At 36.9% G+C, this 15,807-nt stretch overlaps 3 protein-coding genes across 4 annotated transcripts; 1 reads left to right on the forward strand and 2 right to left on the reverse strand.

Moving 5' to 3' along the window:
• The first annotated feature begins 929 nt into the window (after positions 1–929).
• Positions 930–4,673, forward strand: LOC133300408 (4-coumarate--CoA ligase 1-like). 2 transcript variants are annotated; one of them, XM_061499942.1, is made up of 5 exons: positions 930–2,401; positions 2,895–3,093; positions 3,587–3,800; positions 3,911–4,016; positions 4,335–4,673. In XM_061499942.1, the coding sequence occupies exons 1-5, from the start codon at positions 1,409–1,411 to the stop codon at positions 4,452–4,454; spliced, it is 1,632 nt and encodes a 543-aa protein (XP_061355926.1). In that variant the 5' UTR covers positions 930–1,408; the 3' UTR covers positions 4,455–4,673. The 2 variants fall into 2 exon arrangements, with proteins under 2 accessions (XP_061355926.1, XP_061355927.1); XM_061499943.1 differs by having other exon boundaries at positions 3,911–4,026; positions 4,338–4,467.
• Positions 4,674–8,980: 4,307 nt separating this feature from the next.
• On the reverse strand, positions 8,981–11,094 carry LOC133300412 (mitogen-activated protein kinase kinase 5). Its single transcript, XM_061499947.1, has 2 exons — positions 9,841–11,094; positions 8,981–9,394 (listed from the first exon to the last, which is right to left on the reverse strand). Exons 1-2 carry the CDS (start codon positions 10,834–10,836, stop codon positions 9,374–9,376), a joined length of 1,017 nt encoding a protein of 338 aa, XP_061355931.1. The 5' UTR covers positions 10,837–11,094; the 3' UTR covers positions 8,981–9,373.
• A 2,996-nt stretch (positions 11,095–14,090) lies between these two features.
• On the reverse strand, positions 14,091–14,983 carry LOC133300433 (uncharacterized). The gene is made up of 2 exons (XM_061499978.1): positions 14,785–14,983; positions 14,091–14,686 (listed from the first exon to the last, which is right to left on the reverse strand). The coding sequence occupies exons 1-2, from the start codon at positions 14,981–14,983 to the stop codon at positions 14,091–14,093; spliced, it is 795 nt and encodes a 264-aa protein (XP_061355962.1).
• Positions 14,984–15,807: the final 824 nt, after the last annotated feature.

A 15,807-nucleotide genomic window follows, 5' to 3' on the forward strand; every position in this document is an offset into this window, starting at 1 on the left:
GGTAACTGTTCGGAAGCTAGCCCCATATATACACCAAGAATAGAGATAATAAGAGGAGATAACCAAAATAGATATCCATACAAATGTTCGTCCAGAACAGGTAATGTGGGAACGAGTACCCTCGCGAATGTAATTGCACACCATTGTGTTCAATTTCCTCGCCCGATTTCGTCCTCGCTTTTTCTGAATTATGTTTCTGTTTCAAACCATGTTTTTTCGACAAAAGGAGAACATTATATAAAGGTAAATAAAAGAAGGGCAAATGATTTGTGCTTTGGTAGCAAGAAAAAAAAAATCTCTAAGCCACTGAAGCAGAAATCATTTGCCGATGAAAGAATCGAATAAAAGAATGTAACTGTTCTTCACAAGGTTGAATTTTCTTTTTTCTTTAGTACGATGTTTAGCCTAGCCTAGCCTTTTATCTTTATTAAGTTCATTAACATCAACATGAGTTTAATTTTGATTCATTTATTGTTTTTAATTTTTTGTTATGTTTAATCATGTGTTTTAGAGTTTTACCTTATTTAATTACATTTACAATAAATCCAATAAATATTTACTCAATCAACAAAAACTGCATAGAATTAATGTTAACGTTACAAAATTAGGAACCTGTATCTATCTTCTAAAAACTCCTCTTTCTTCAAGACGTTAACAGCTATTGCTCGATCGTTTTCCAGTTCATATAAGTCTCATTCTTTCACCTGAGTTATATTCTCTAAGCTGGATCCGAGCTCCTCTTAATTTCTTGTTCATTCCTACAACTTGGTTTTCATACCATTCTTCCTCTCTTTTCATTTTGAACCATAATATTGGCACACTATTTTTATGGCACGCTGTTCTTCCAAGATGAAGCAGCAAGCATCAAAGGTCCAGTAAAGGCCCAAGAAGTTGGTCCATGGGCTTAGGCCCTGTTAACCAATGGTGAATGATTGCTGCTATCGTCATGGCGTGGTAGGTGAAGAAGAGAAGAGAAGAGAAGAGAAGAGAAACGTGGAGTGGGAAAAAGGTACTCCAAACAAAACAAACCACGCTACTATGGCCAAATGGAATGGTCTTGTTCTTGCGGTAGGTAAATACTAACACTAAAAAAAAAGCCTTAGGCTTGGAGAAAGCAGCAACACCACGAACGAACCAATAGCATATTCCACTCTCACCAACCCCTCCATTTACATTCACACCTCTCCAACTCCAACTCCAACCATGTGTTATTAGTTCTTCATGTATTCCCTTTTAATATTTCCTTAATCTCCATTTTGCCCCTCACCAACCACCACCTTAACCATAACCCAGTCCTATATTACAAATACAATCATGCTCCTCTTTTTTTCTCAGGGAAGAGGTTCATACTTGAGATCGAGACACACTCACACACACACCTACTTTCTTATTCTTCCTTGCCAATCTCATGGGTATTGAGAACGAAATGAAGCAACCAAAAAAGGACATTATGTTCAGGTCAAAGCTTCCCGATATCTACATCCCAAAACACCTTCCCCTTCATTCATATTGCTTTGAGAACCTAGCAGAGTTGGGATCACGACCCTGTTTGATCAATGCCCCAACGGGGAAAATCTACACCTACTACGACGTGGAGCTCACCGCACGAAGAGTTGCCTCGGGTCTCAACAAATTGGGCATCCAACAAGGTGACGTGATCATGGTCCTGCTTCCCAATTGTCCAGAATTTGTGTTTGCTTTTCTTGGTGCCTCTTTTCGCGGTGCCATCACCACTGCTGCTAACCCTTTCTTCACCCCCGCTGAGATTGCTAAACAAGCAAAAGCTTCCAATGCCAAGTTGCTCATAACTCAAGCCTGTTACTATGAGAAAGTTAAGGATTTGGATGTGAAGCTCATGTTCGTGGACTCTCATCCGGAGGGGCATCTTCATTTTTCTGAGCTGGCTCATGCAGATGAGAATGAAATGGCTGAGGTAAAGATCAACCCTGATGATGTTGTGGCATTGCCTTATTCATCGGGGACAACAGGGTTGCCAAAAGGGGTGATGCTGACACACAAGGGTTTGGTTACTAGCATAGCACAACAGGTGGATGGGGACAACCCCAACCTTTACTTTCACACAGAGGATGTCATACTCTGTGTGCTTCCCTTGTTTCACATATATTCCCTCAACTCTGTTCTGCTTTGCGGCTTGAGGGCCAAAGCTGCTATTTTGTTAATGCCAAAGTTCGAGATTAATGGGTTGCTGGGTCTGGTTCAAAAATACAAAGTGTCAATTGCTCCAGTCGTGCCACCCATTGTTTTGGCCATTGCCAAGTCCACAGACCTTGATAACTATGACCTCTCCTCCATTAGGGTGTTGAAATCTGGAGGTGCTCCCCTTGGCAAAGAACTCGAACACACTCTCAGGGCCAAATTCCCCAAGGCCAAACTCGGACAGGTATTCTTTTCTTTATATATCTAGCTAATCGGTGTTATTATCAATTAATATAAAGTTTTAAATATGAAAAAATATAACCATACAAAAATAGATATAAATATAACTATTGGATTAACATAATCGATCTAATGGTGAAATTGATAGGTAATAATTTTAATAATAACATTAATCGATTGTTACAATATCCTACTCATATATATTGAATAAAATGTTAGCCTACATCACGCTTAGCCCAATTTAGGTCGAGTTGACTCATTTATCCTCCAGATTTGACCACACAAATATATAGAATGAAACGGCTGCCACTTGTCTTAAAATTTCTAAAACGTTTTCCTTCGTAGTATTTTCAAGATGTATGTGACCATTTCAGTTATGGTATCTCTATCACATGTATAAAGGGTTCAATTTGTTAAATAAATAAAAAATATTTTCTTTAAAAAGTAGTAGTATTAAAGGATTAATTAAGAACTGATAGATTGATGATTAAATACAGGGATACGGGATGACGGAGGCAGGTCCAGTGTTGACCATGTGCTTAACATTTGCTAAAGAGCCAATAGATGGAAAACCGGGTGCATGTGGAACCGTCGTCAGGAATGCAGAAATGAAGATTGTGGATCCCGAAACTGATAATTCTTTGCCCCGAAATCAACCTGGTGAAATTTGTATTAGAGGTGACCAAATCATGAAAGGTAATTTAATTATAACTTACCCCACAAGGCTTAGTCTATCCAAATAACAAATCTTGCATTTGATTAAGGTTGAAGTTTCTTCAATATGGATGGTCTGTTAAGTCAAGGCCTCGATCGTCAACCCACTAACAAATCATGCATTTTGTCAAATAATGGTACTAGCTAATTGTCAAAGGTTAAACATAGAAAGAAAAGTCAATAAATGAGTCATATATAGCATTGCATGCCAACCACGAACAAAATCACCCATGTTTTAGGTTAACCAGTTATATATATTAATTGCCAATCATAAAGTCCATCTAACTAGTAGACAATGGGATTGTGAAAGTATTAAATTAAAAAGAAAAAAAAAAGGAAGGAAAAGGAAATTCTAGTTATTGCTTACTACTCAATATATTAAAAAAGCAAGAAAACTTTATATTTATAACAAAATGACTTAAAAATAATAATTTAAACCAAGTGCTTGGCACATACTAAATTGTTAAACGTTCAGGTTATCTAAACGATCCGGAAGCTACTGAAAGAACTATAGACAAAGAAGGTTGGTTGCATTCGGGTGACATTGGGTACATCGACGAGGATGATGAGTTGTTCATCGTTGATAGGCTGAAGGAATTGATTAAATACAAAGGGTTCCAGGTGGCTCCTGCTGAACTCGAATCCCTTCTTCTTTCCCATCCTAGTATCTCCGATGTTGCTGTGGTCCCGTAAGTGCCCCATGTTTTATTTATGTTTTTGGTGCAATTTTTTTATATATACATTTCACCGAACGAAATTCCTCACATTTTGTAATTAATAAGAAATTTTGAATTTTCAGAATGAAGGATGAAGCAGCTGGTGAGGTCCCAGTTGCTTTTGTGGTGAGATCAAATGATCATATCGATACAACTGAGGATGAAATTAAGCAGTTCATCTCCAAACAGGTAATTTTGTTTTTATCATTTTTTACTTGTTTACTTCTTATTTTTTGCAAATATTACATTGAGTTTTCCTGTTACCTTTACATAGTTAGAGATGTTACACTTTTATTTATTGAATTAGAACATATATATTCTCACCAACTCCAACAAACAAAAAAAAAAAACCAAAAAAATACCACGGAGATGAACTACTTCCTTTGAAAATCTTGATAAGATTTTAATATCTCGTGCACGGTGCACCCCACCTAGTTTTTGTTCAAAGGTAGCAATGGATCGAATCTAATCATTAACGTGTCTTGTGTGCATGATGATCACGCGCAGGTGGTGTTTTATAAAAGAATAAGCCGAGTATTCTTCATTGATGCCATTCCCAAGTCACCATCGGGCAAAATATTACGAAAGGATCTAAGGGCAAAGCTTGCAACAGGTGTTCCAAATTGAATAATCCATTTCCATTATTGTATGATATTATATATATGCTTATTTCATATTATTATACTATGCCCGCTTAAGCTTCAACAAATTAGAAAGGGCAAAGGCGAGGCTTGACCACAATTAATACGCATGTCAGCCATGTATAAGTAACTAGTTTGATGTTCTTTTATTTCAGAACAATCTATTGTAAAAATTTCATTCAATTATGGACTTTCATTTTCTTTATATTCGTATAAACAAAAATGTATTGTTGCTTTTAATTTGTTGTATATTTGGTATAGCAAAATGGTCCTCCTTCCACACTATAAAGAAATTTAAATAAAGATAAAACCAGCATATAATTGTAATGATTCCAGTTTGGCATTACTATTTACTAGCCATCAATCTGAAGTTAGTTTCATAAATTGAATCATTTGTTACTTATTTAGTGGTTAATTAGTTATATATCCATGCACACGTTGTTTTCTTTGGCGAAAGTATATTGAGTTATTATAAATATTTGTTTTTTAAATTAAAGATTTATGAAGCACTTAGACTTACGGTTTGAAGGACCCATGCACTGATCAAACAGGTTATACTTATATATAATTGATTTCTTCACTCTTTATCGGATTCATATAGAGAACAACTCTCTCAAAACTATTTTTTTCATTGCCAGGAGAAAAGGCATCAAGAATGAAAAGGAGCTAATTGCTATGTATATGCAATTAATCCAAACCATATGATGATGAATGAGTTTGTAATTAATTTTTCTTTAGAAAAGCAATTTGAAAGAAACAACGCTTTAACTTTGATTCTATTTATTTATAATTTATAATAATATATTCAAACTAAAGCGTAATGCAACTTGTTCCATGAATATATTTCCATCATGTCAATCCTTGTCATGAGCTCACTTCTCTTTTAACAACTCTATTTTATTTTCCCCAATCCATTCGAATGAATAAACAACACCTTATGGTGTGATTTTGTTAGGTACACAAGCACAAAGTACGTAAGGAAAACCCATTGAGAGAAAAGTTATCTTACTTATTATCTATTAGTATTAACACTTCCATTATATCAGTAACTATGATAAACTAATTGATTGCTGTTGCAACTGCCTTGAAACTGTTACAACGTCACTAAACATATGACAATTCCTCTAACTATATTGCAAGGTTGTTAACATTATCCTAACAGCCTAACGATACCTCCAATTGTAGATTTTTTTTTTCTTTGTATCATCCCGTTACAGATTTTCATCAAGATAGTTTAAATTAAAAAGTGGCACATGTCATTAATGTATTGCATACTGTTTAGTGAATAAGTTTTTTTTTTATTTAATTGATTCAAATTGACAAAGGAATAATCAATTTGTCAAACATCCATGTCAATTTGAATAAATAAAATAAAAATAAAGCACACATCCATGTATGAGTGATATGAGAAATACTCTATCTAACAACATGAGAAAGTATTTCCCCCTAGCATAAAGCATTAACAAGATACAAAATCAATATACAAGAGATAATATTTCTCCATAAGAAAATCATGTAATAAGCATTAACTTCAAAAAATACATATAACTATTTTCTTAACATTACGTACTCAATTTATGTAAACTTAGTGTTTAGACAGAGTACTGTTTCTCAATTTTTTTTTTTTAGGTGGTGGTTTGCCCATTTTTTATATTTGTTGCTTTTGGTTATATTAAAACCTATCTTCTGTCTGTACATTTATAAGGACTCTACAAATCAAGTTGTGAATGACAATGAAAAATCAAAATAGTGTTGGAATGTGCATATAAAGGGTCTGGCCTATGTTATTATAGGAGAGACAAATCATTAGCTTCGTGCCTGAGGGAATCTTAAGATGATAGGACATAGCATGTCAAAAGCAACTAGCCCTTAAAAATTAATGTGGCGAACATGTCATTCAACATAATTGTATGACATTTTAGTAGTTAGCTAATATAAAGTATAAACCACATTACAAAGTACATACCCACAACACTAACCCATTATAGTTAATTTATGTCATTATCCAACTCCTACAATCCTCCTAACTCTTCCCAAGCTATTTCCTCGAATTGTTGAATTTGCATTTATTTTATCAACCATTCATGACTTCCTAAATATAATATTTCATGGTAATATTTCTAATCTTGGAATATTATTTTCAAGACATTATCGTATATATTAATAATATATTCTTTTATGCCAATGATTTTTTACTTCATCAAATAACATAACAACTCAAACTAAAAATATATATATAAACCAAAAAAATACTTAGATCAATATTTTACATCAATCTAATAGTATATTTATAGATAATATCTATTAATTGGTTACTTCAAAATGTTGTAGAATTTTTTAGATGAGAACACAATCTTTTGCATATTAACAGAAATTATATAGCTGGCGTGTATAATATTTGTTTTAAACTAAATCTATGGTTAGATAGGTGACTTACTGAATTAGGAATCGAATGCTTTAATGGAGTTTTGTGTGGACTCAATTGGACCTTGTCATTGAGGGAATCCTAAATGGTATTTACCACTGTTTAGAAATTTCATACATGCTATGCAATGCACTTCAAAACACAGTATGAACGGACAAAAAGAATAGTCAACTAACTACACGTCGCAAATCAGAATGCAGAAGAAGGCCAACAAGCCTATCCAAAGCCTCTGTACGAAAAATATAGGATCCGGAAAAGGGTTAGACACTAGTATATATATGCATCCAATCCAATCCCTCTTTTTCTAAAGCCAGCAACTAGCTAGCTACTAACAACGAAGATTCATCATTCATGCATATATGATAAGTATTTATTTAATTACTAGTGCAAGAAATTAAAATTCTCCCAAAGGTAACATTGTTCGCACGTGCTCGGTGACTTTGGACTTCACTGTAGAGACTTTTAGCCCAAACAAGACGCAGTAGTGGAGCACATGACATCAAGAATTGCTTTCCCGTCTCTGACTGTTTTCATCAAACGCAGCTTCCTGGATTTTGATTTGAATTCTATCAACGAGTGTCTTAAGGAATTAAAAATATTAAAAACATTCAATAAATATATAATACTTAATGCATTAAAACATTTTAAAAATTACTTAATGCATTACCTTTCGAAGTTTCTTTGAGCCTTACACTAATTAACACAATGTTATTTCGCATACACGGTGAGAGCGTACACTAATTAAGCAGCAAAATCTGGCCTAATATTATACCAATGACTAGTTGTTTTATATTTTCACATTTATGTTGTTGGTGAAATGGTGAACGCACGCACCTGCTGTTCTGTAGTTGCATCTATCATTAATTCTCATAGTCAACTGTCTTACACTTTTTGCCCACTTTGAGCTAGCGCTAGCGCTAGCACATCCATCTATTATTGCTTTCTCTCAACGAAAATCTGCCTTTGCAAAGGGTGTTGTTCCTAATATTCAACTCTCTGACCTATATTAATTATTTCAATTTAGATTCTAGTTAGTTCCAATTCGAACTACTGTTCTATGCAATCAAATACTTTGAAACATTTTGTATTTTAATTTTTTTTCCTGAAATTGACTTTCAGTTTTCCAATTAGCCAACCTCGCCATTAAAGATTTCAGTAGATAACCTCGCCATTAATTTTTTTTTTTTTTTATAGAAACCAAGAATTGACAACAAAATCAGTATTTTAATTTTCTTTTCTTTTACTCTTTTTTTAAAAGTGACTTCCGAAAACATAACAAAATGGGGTAAATAATTTGAAAAAAAGAATAACTTGATAAAAATAACCTATCCAAACGGGCAGTCTACGTTCTCTTACTTTTGGAGTTTTGGTAGGTGAAATTCTAAACAAGGTTAAAAGAGGTTTTGATCATGACAAGATACACGAAGCTGAGGCTTCGCCAGCTCATACAGTCATTCTTCGTTTGCCATGTCATTTTACAATTCGAGATTCTAGCAATAAAAACCAACACACGAGAAAGAAAAAAAATCAGTATGTGGTATGATCTCAAGATGATTGGCACGTAGTGGAGATACATGTCTCTCCCCTTTAGATTTTCAACTTTTAATCTACTAATGATGGCATCTCAAGCCTCTTTCCCACTTTTTACCCACCCACCTACCTATTGGTAGCTACCCCGCAAATGGCAGCTCCATTTCGAGCAATTGCAGGATCTTGAAAACTAGCCATAATCGAATGCGATGAAACCATACGTAACGAGGGAAGAATGAAGTGCACAACCAGCTCCGCAATAATCAAATTTGCAGAGCCTTTATCTTCTTAAGAAGTTTGCAGCGTATATAAAAATTACGATACGAATTGGAGCTTTTCTTCTTTTAAAAATATAAGGCATAACCACGATATATGAATTCAAATAACTCCGTCCAAGTACTTAAAAAGAGGATATTACCTTCCAGTAAATGGCAACTATCAAGAGAATAATCGATGTTGGAATGAAATTTTGTTCCTTCTTTCATTCCAAGCAAAGAGAAAAGTAGTAATGAGGATAAATATACAACGGTAAATTCCATCTTTCCACCATGGTACCACTAATGATGCTTGATAGGAATTAGAATCAATTTTCACAGAAAGAAAGTCGTTCGATTATAATGTATGAGACAGAGAAATACATTAAATTAAAGAGAGCGATGATGTTCTAAAAAATTGCAAATGTGTACAACAACATCCTTCCAAGGAAAACGAAGCAAGGTGAACCAAAATGGGACCCCAAAAATATTCCTGACTCTACCTATTAAAAGAGAGGAGCCTCACTTGGCTCCGCAACCATTGATGACTACTATTACTAACAATCTCAACCAAATACGAAAAAAAAACTCTTCTTTCTTGTGTGCTAGCTAGCGATAATGAAGAAGAGACTATCTCCGTTCTCCACCTCACCTCCAGGTTCTTGTTCAGCAAAATCCTCCAACAGTACTCGGGTGTCACATAACACGCTCATTGGGCTAAAAAAAGATAACAAAACAAAATAGAGGGGAAAAAGCACATAAATTGAAGCGGAAGCAATTAGGGATATTGGCAGAAGGATTACATTTCCGTACATAAGATAAGGCTAAAAAGACAGGTGCCATGCCAGATTCATGTTATGGTAAGAGCAAATCATCATCATATCCAAAATCCAAAGGCTCAAAGATTCAAATATGAAATCCGCAACACAAGTACAACACAGTAGGATTAGGATTAACCAAAAAGGGAAAGATGAGACAAGATTGGTTTGATTTTGCATTTCCCTTCCCACCACACCACCGATTTTGTTTTTATAATTAATGAAGAATTACAACAACAACAACAACAACAAGAACAAGAACAAGAAGAAGAAAGAGAGAGAGGGAGACTATGAAGAGAGTGGCCTGGGGGGAGGAGGTAGTAGTTGATGAAGGTTGTGAGGAACCTGGTTATGGTGAGGAATCCCCTGAGCTATAAAAGGGTGATTCAGCAACTTTAAAGCGCTCCACCTACGAGAGGGATCTCTCTGCAAACACCGGGAAACGAAATCCCTAAACTCAGGCGAGGCCGTTGGAGGGGCTTCGGGTGGCTGAGACATACAAATGGCACACATCAAGCTCGCCCAATCACCTTGCCTGCCAACGGCGAAGGGAAACCTGCCCATGTAAAACTCCAAGATGCTAACCCCAAGGCTCCATATATCTCCAGCGTATGCGTCGTATTGCCCATCATTGATGTCAGTGTTTATCCTCTCCGGGCTCATGTACGCGATCGTACCCACCGACGAATTGCACGGATCCATCGTCTGGTTCAGAATCCGACCCACACCGAAGTCCGCGATCTTCACCTGCTTCCTCGAGTTGATCAGAAGGTTCGACGGCTTGATGTCGCGGTGAACGATGTGCCGGCGGTGGAGGTAGGCGAGCCCCTTGAGAATCTGGCGAGCTAGATCTGCGAGCTGTTGCTCGTGCGGGATGTGTTTCCCTTCCAGCGAGCCACCGTCCATGAACTCGAGAAGCACCTGGATTTCGCCGTTGTGATCGTACATGTCATGGCACCGAACCACGTTCTGATCGTCAACGTCGCGAAGGATCTGGATCTCGCGGTGGATCTGCCGACGCACCGAATCCTCGTGATGACCGTATATCACCTTGAGGGCGTAGACGCGATCGGTGGGTCGGTGGACCACCTTGTAGACGGTGCCGCCGCTCCCGCTGCCGATGCGACTGATGCGATCGAGCTCCGAGAAAGGGATCAGCTGGTAAGTGGGCCCGGAGGTTGAGGTGGCGGACGACGGCGGAAGGGGAAGTGGCATGGGTAATGGTGCGTTCCGCTGAGGCAGCGGCAAGGTCAGGTTGTCCTTGCGGCGGCGCTGGGGACGGTCCCGGTTGTTGGATGCAGAAGCAGAGCCGGTGGGTGGTGGCAGTTGATTCGGCCTCATCTCATCTCTCTTCTTGAGTATCGAAAAATGGATAGATGGTTGAGTTTATCTTTAATATATGCAAAGGGGAAGAAAAGAAAGTTTATATCATATACATGACCACATGGGAATGAATGGAATTCAAGTAAGAAGAAGTGAAGAGAAGAAGAGAATAGAAGAAGGTTCCGGGAACTGTGAGAACCCAAAGAAAAGAAAAGGAAATTTTGTTTGTTTGGCAGAGAGAGAGAGAGAGAGAGAGAGAGAGGGCGTTTTATTTGACAAAGAAATTTGAAGAAAAAGAAAAAGAAAAAGAATGTATTTTGAGATTGGGAGGTGGCTATCAAAAGAGGGAATCCAGATTTAAAAGGCACGGGGTCCACGCGCCTCCATGGCCCGTGAGGAACGTGGACCAATTGTGTGCCTGCGTAGACTGGGGGTGTAGGTGTAGCCTACATCTACATGCTTGGATCACACCACACATGCATATATATATATATATATATATATAGATAGAGAGAGAGGGGTTACCTTGTCATTTATCATTTATTTATTATTTATTGTTTAACCCCAATCACATCCATTCTCTCTCCATTCATAACACGCAACAACTCGAAATTTACACTCATGTGTCAACCTCCGCTGCATCTCCTTCAATTATATTATTATTATTGAAAACCCTATCAAATAACCATCGTACCTGCACTTTTCATTTAATTGAAAAAAACTAAAACATGTTGATGGCAAAAGTAAATTTTCATTTTCGTCCACTCTTAATTTGATTTCGGATTACTCTTGACAATAATTACTAAAAAAATTAAATATTTTTAAAATTTATAAACACTTAATGATTTAAGTAGTTGAAATTAAGAGTGGGTTCGGTAAATCATGTGAACTTGTCTTGATTTAAGCAGTTGAATTCATTTTTTATTTGTTTAAAAATTGTGTTGTTTGAGTACATTGCATTGTTCTCGATTTATAATTAATATCTCAATATTTTTAATAACTTATTTATTGTGGGACAAATAACAATATATATTGCAATAATGATTCTATTTTTATTTATATAATAGTGCACTTTATCAGTTCTCTTTTACTTATTTAATGAGACATTGATATGGAATGTAAAGAAAAAGAAACTATTTAATGTAATACTTATTAATGTGATAATGTTATAAATGATTTTGATATTTTAAAATGATTTTATTTATATATTTAACATATTTGAATTGCAAGTTAAAACAGTGTTTATTGATACACGGCATCTTTTATGGAATGGAGATAATGTTCGGGATCTTCTTAAGAAATATGGAGAGATCGATAAGATTGAGCTCGCCAGGAACATGCCAGCCCACATTCGAGGCTGATGGAAGTGCTCCAACAATGCTTTTAATATTATTTTTTTCCTTAAGTAATGATTAATTGCAGTTATTAAGTGGCTACCAAAAGTTTAATCATAACTATATAAACCAAAATTTTAAAACTCGAACACGTCATCGAACCGGTCGAGGTATTGGGTCACTGGTTTAATCGAGTTCAACCGGGTTGAACCGGATTTATTGTTCACATATTACAAGTATAAAAATATTAATATATTAATAAAAATTCACATATGAAAACTATTAATGAGCTTCAAAAAATAAATTGATTTTCAATGATAGCAAATATTATATATTTCTAAGCTTCTAGCTCTAGACCATATCCTAATATTGGATTAAAATTGCAATATAAGTTAAATGCACATTTTGTGCTTGACATGATACGGATAAATTAAATCATAATAACAAATAGTATGCATGAAATATACATTAAGAAAAGAATGTCACCGTTATCATGATAACAAATAGTATGCATGAAATATACACTAAAAAAAAGTGTCCACCATTGAGATGAGATCATGAGACCATCAGTGTTTATCATCACTTAACTTCATGAGATCATTATAAGATACAACTAAATTACATAAACGAACTGCACTAATTTAAAATACCTTATTATTTTCACCTTACTTTTAATCATATTCATCATAAAATATGAATATGATATAATTCAAGAGTTCTTATCAACAACAACAAAAAATTACCAAAAAAAAAATATAATAACCGGTCTAACCCGGGTCAACCGGGTTTCGGCAAGGTCAACAGGTCCAATCTGGGTTGACTGCAGAAGCGGTCCAACTACCTGCTCGGAACGGGGAACCCACCGGGTCACCGAGTCCCAGGTCGAACCGGGTTTTAAAACACTGATATAAACATTATTACGGTCGCCAAGTTATAGCAAAATTCTAAAAAGATTTTAAGACAATCAATGAAATGAAAAAATAAAAAAATAAAAAATATGACCATTTTAGGTTTATTACATGATTAATTATTGTTGGATCAATTTGAAATCAACGATTTAATTAAAGAAAAAAATAAGTTCAATTTTTAAATTGATACCGTTCATAATTCGATTCAATTATTTTAAATTTGTAGCACACCCGTAATTAAATATTTTTTATTTTTTAATTGACATGGTGATTTGAGGCCACCAAGAAAAAAGAAAAATAAAGGGACTAAAAACTAACTAATGAAGAAGAAATGAAATGTAAAGAGCATATCAATTAGTAAAAAATTAAGTTAATGAATTGGGTTAATTTTGAATCCACCGTGATCATAATGATTCATTTGATTTGCTTAAAAACAAAGCACTCGACGTAACAAAACTCTTTGTCTAACACTTGATGTTAAAAACAATTATGGATAGTGTTTTGTCCTTGAGACAGAGATATCTAGCCCAATAGGCTAGTATGTTGATATTGGATCTAGTGCCCTCTCCAAGGTATCTATGAAGGAGATACCCTTGAGTCAAGCAGATCATTGTGCACAGAATACTATAACGGCGTTAGCCAATGGGGTGTGTGTGTGCGCACAGTGACAGCATAACAGTAAGAGAGAGAGCGTACGTACCTTTAGGGTTACCTTTGTATTTATAGAGGTTACCTGTGGGTAGTGTGGATGGGCCTTTGGTTCCTCTTATGAGGGTCCAGGCCTGATAGCTATGATGTCGTATTAGGATTAGTATCTTTATTGGATATCTATCCTTTATTGGTATCAATCCATATCTTGAATTGCCCCTTGTTGTGCTTGCTACTTAATGGGCCCATTATACGGGTCCATAACAGTTGCCCCTCAGCCCGGCTACCTGGGTGTCCGGTAGTCGGGATGAACTTATGAGTGCATCTCTCCAGGTTTTTACCCCTGAATGTGTTTGCGTTTTTGTAGACTTGCATGCTCCGCTTATGAGGGAATTTTTTCCTCGCGGGATGTCCCTTGCCCCCTTATGTCGACGGGTTGAGCATCAACCCGGTGAGACATTTTGCATACCCATTGTTGTATGGTCGGTCTTCCCATGATTATATTATATTCTGAAGGGAAATCAGCCACTATAAACCTAACCCGTTCTGATCTGAATGCATCCTTTGTTCCCAAGGTTAATCTGAGATCAATGTAGCCTTTAAGAGGTCTATGCTCTCCATTAAAGGCTACCAGCGTCATTTTGCAAGGTTTGAGGTACTCTTCATCCAGGTTCATCTTTTTGAAAGCGTCCCAGAGTATGATGTCGGCACAACTCCCTGCATCCACGAAAATCTTTCGAACCCTGCAATTCACTAGGGTCCCTGCAATGACCAGTCCGTCAACATGACCCGGCAACACGCCGCGCATGTCCTCTTTGGTAAAGTACAAAATATGAGGGTCTGGCTTGGTTGGGTCTTCTTTGAACTTGGGACGATCTCGAATAGAGAGTACCTCTTTCAGATATTTTCTTCTAGCACTTACAGTATCTCCTCCTCCCCCAAAGGCTCCACTAATTACATTACAATCAAACTCCACTTCTGAGAATTCGTCATAGTTGGGATCATTTTTCGGATTCCTATCCTGTTTGTTCTTCTTTTCAGGAACGAGACTTTTGCTCCATTTTTTGTTTCACAACTTCCTTTTATTGTTTCTGGAACCTTGGGTTTTATCACGTATTGACGTAGCCTTCCATCTCGAACAAACTTCTCCACCGCATCTCGGAGATCCCAGCAATGATCAGTAGTATGCCCCGGTCCGTCATGGAAAGCACAATATTTGGACTTATCCAAACCCCCTCTGTCGAATATAGGCCTGGGTCTCTCCACCTTCTTCATCTCCGTGAGTGCCACTTCCTTCCAGATTTACGAGCGCGACACATTCAAAGGTGTATACTTGTCATATCTCTCAACCCGATACCTCATGTCCGGGATTCGGGGGCGTTGATCTTTCTTCTTACTGTCAACTCGTTCTTTCCCCTTTTGAGGTGGGCTCCTTCTTCTTGGGCTTAACATTTTGCCCTAATCGGATTGCGCATTTGCAATCTCCATTTGCTCTAGTTCGAGATATTTCTTCGAACGAGTTCTGAATTTCTCCAACATCCTTACTGGGTCTTTATAGACCGACTTGGCTAGTCTGGATGCACCATCCAAACCCACCACAATAAGGTGAACATGAACATTCTCTTGCAGCCCCGGGACCTGCAATGCAGCATCCTTGAACCGATTAAGATATTTCTGGAGGGTTTCTCCGGTTTGCTGTCGTATCTTTCCGAGAGTGAACTCGGACTTCGGATGCTTTTTGCTAGTTGCAAAGTTCAAGAGGAACTTCTGTCCGAATTCTTCAAATGACCCGATGGAATTAGCAAGAAGGGTTGAAAACCATGCCTGCGCTACTCCAGTCAGTGTTATGGCAAATATCCGGGATATGAGAGGTTCATCAATTCCTCGGATGTACATATCCGTGTCAAAAGCATCTATATGGACCTGCGGATCCTGGCTCCCACCGTACTTTGGCAGACGCGCCAAGTCAAAATCCTCCGAGAAGACAACATTTAATATTTCGCCAGTAAAAGGGCTATTATTATACTACCCCCTGCTATACTTCCTTCTATACGCGCCGGGTTCTACTCGCCCCTGAATGTTTTGAGCGTTCTGGTCAG

Source organism: Gastrolobium bilobum, unplaced genomic scaffold (assembly GCF_033153095.1).
Source record: "Gastrolobium bilobum isolate Gb01-03AN ecotype WA unplaced genomic scaffold, APGP_CSIRO_Gbil_v1 utg41252, whole genome shotgun sequence".
NCBI classification, from domain to species: domain Eukaryota; kingdom Viridiplantae; phylum Streptophyta; class Magnoliopsida; order Fabales; family Fabaceae; genus Gastrolobium; species Gastrolobium bilobum.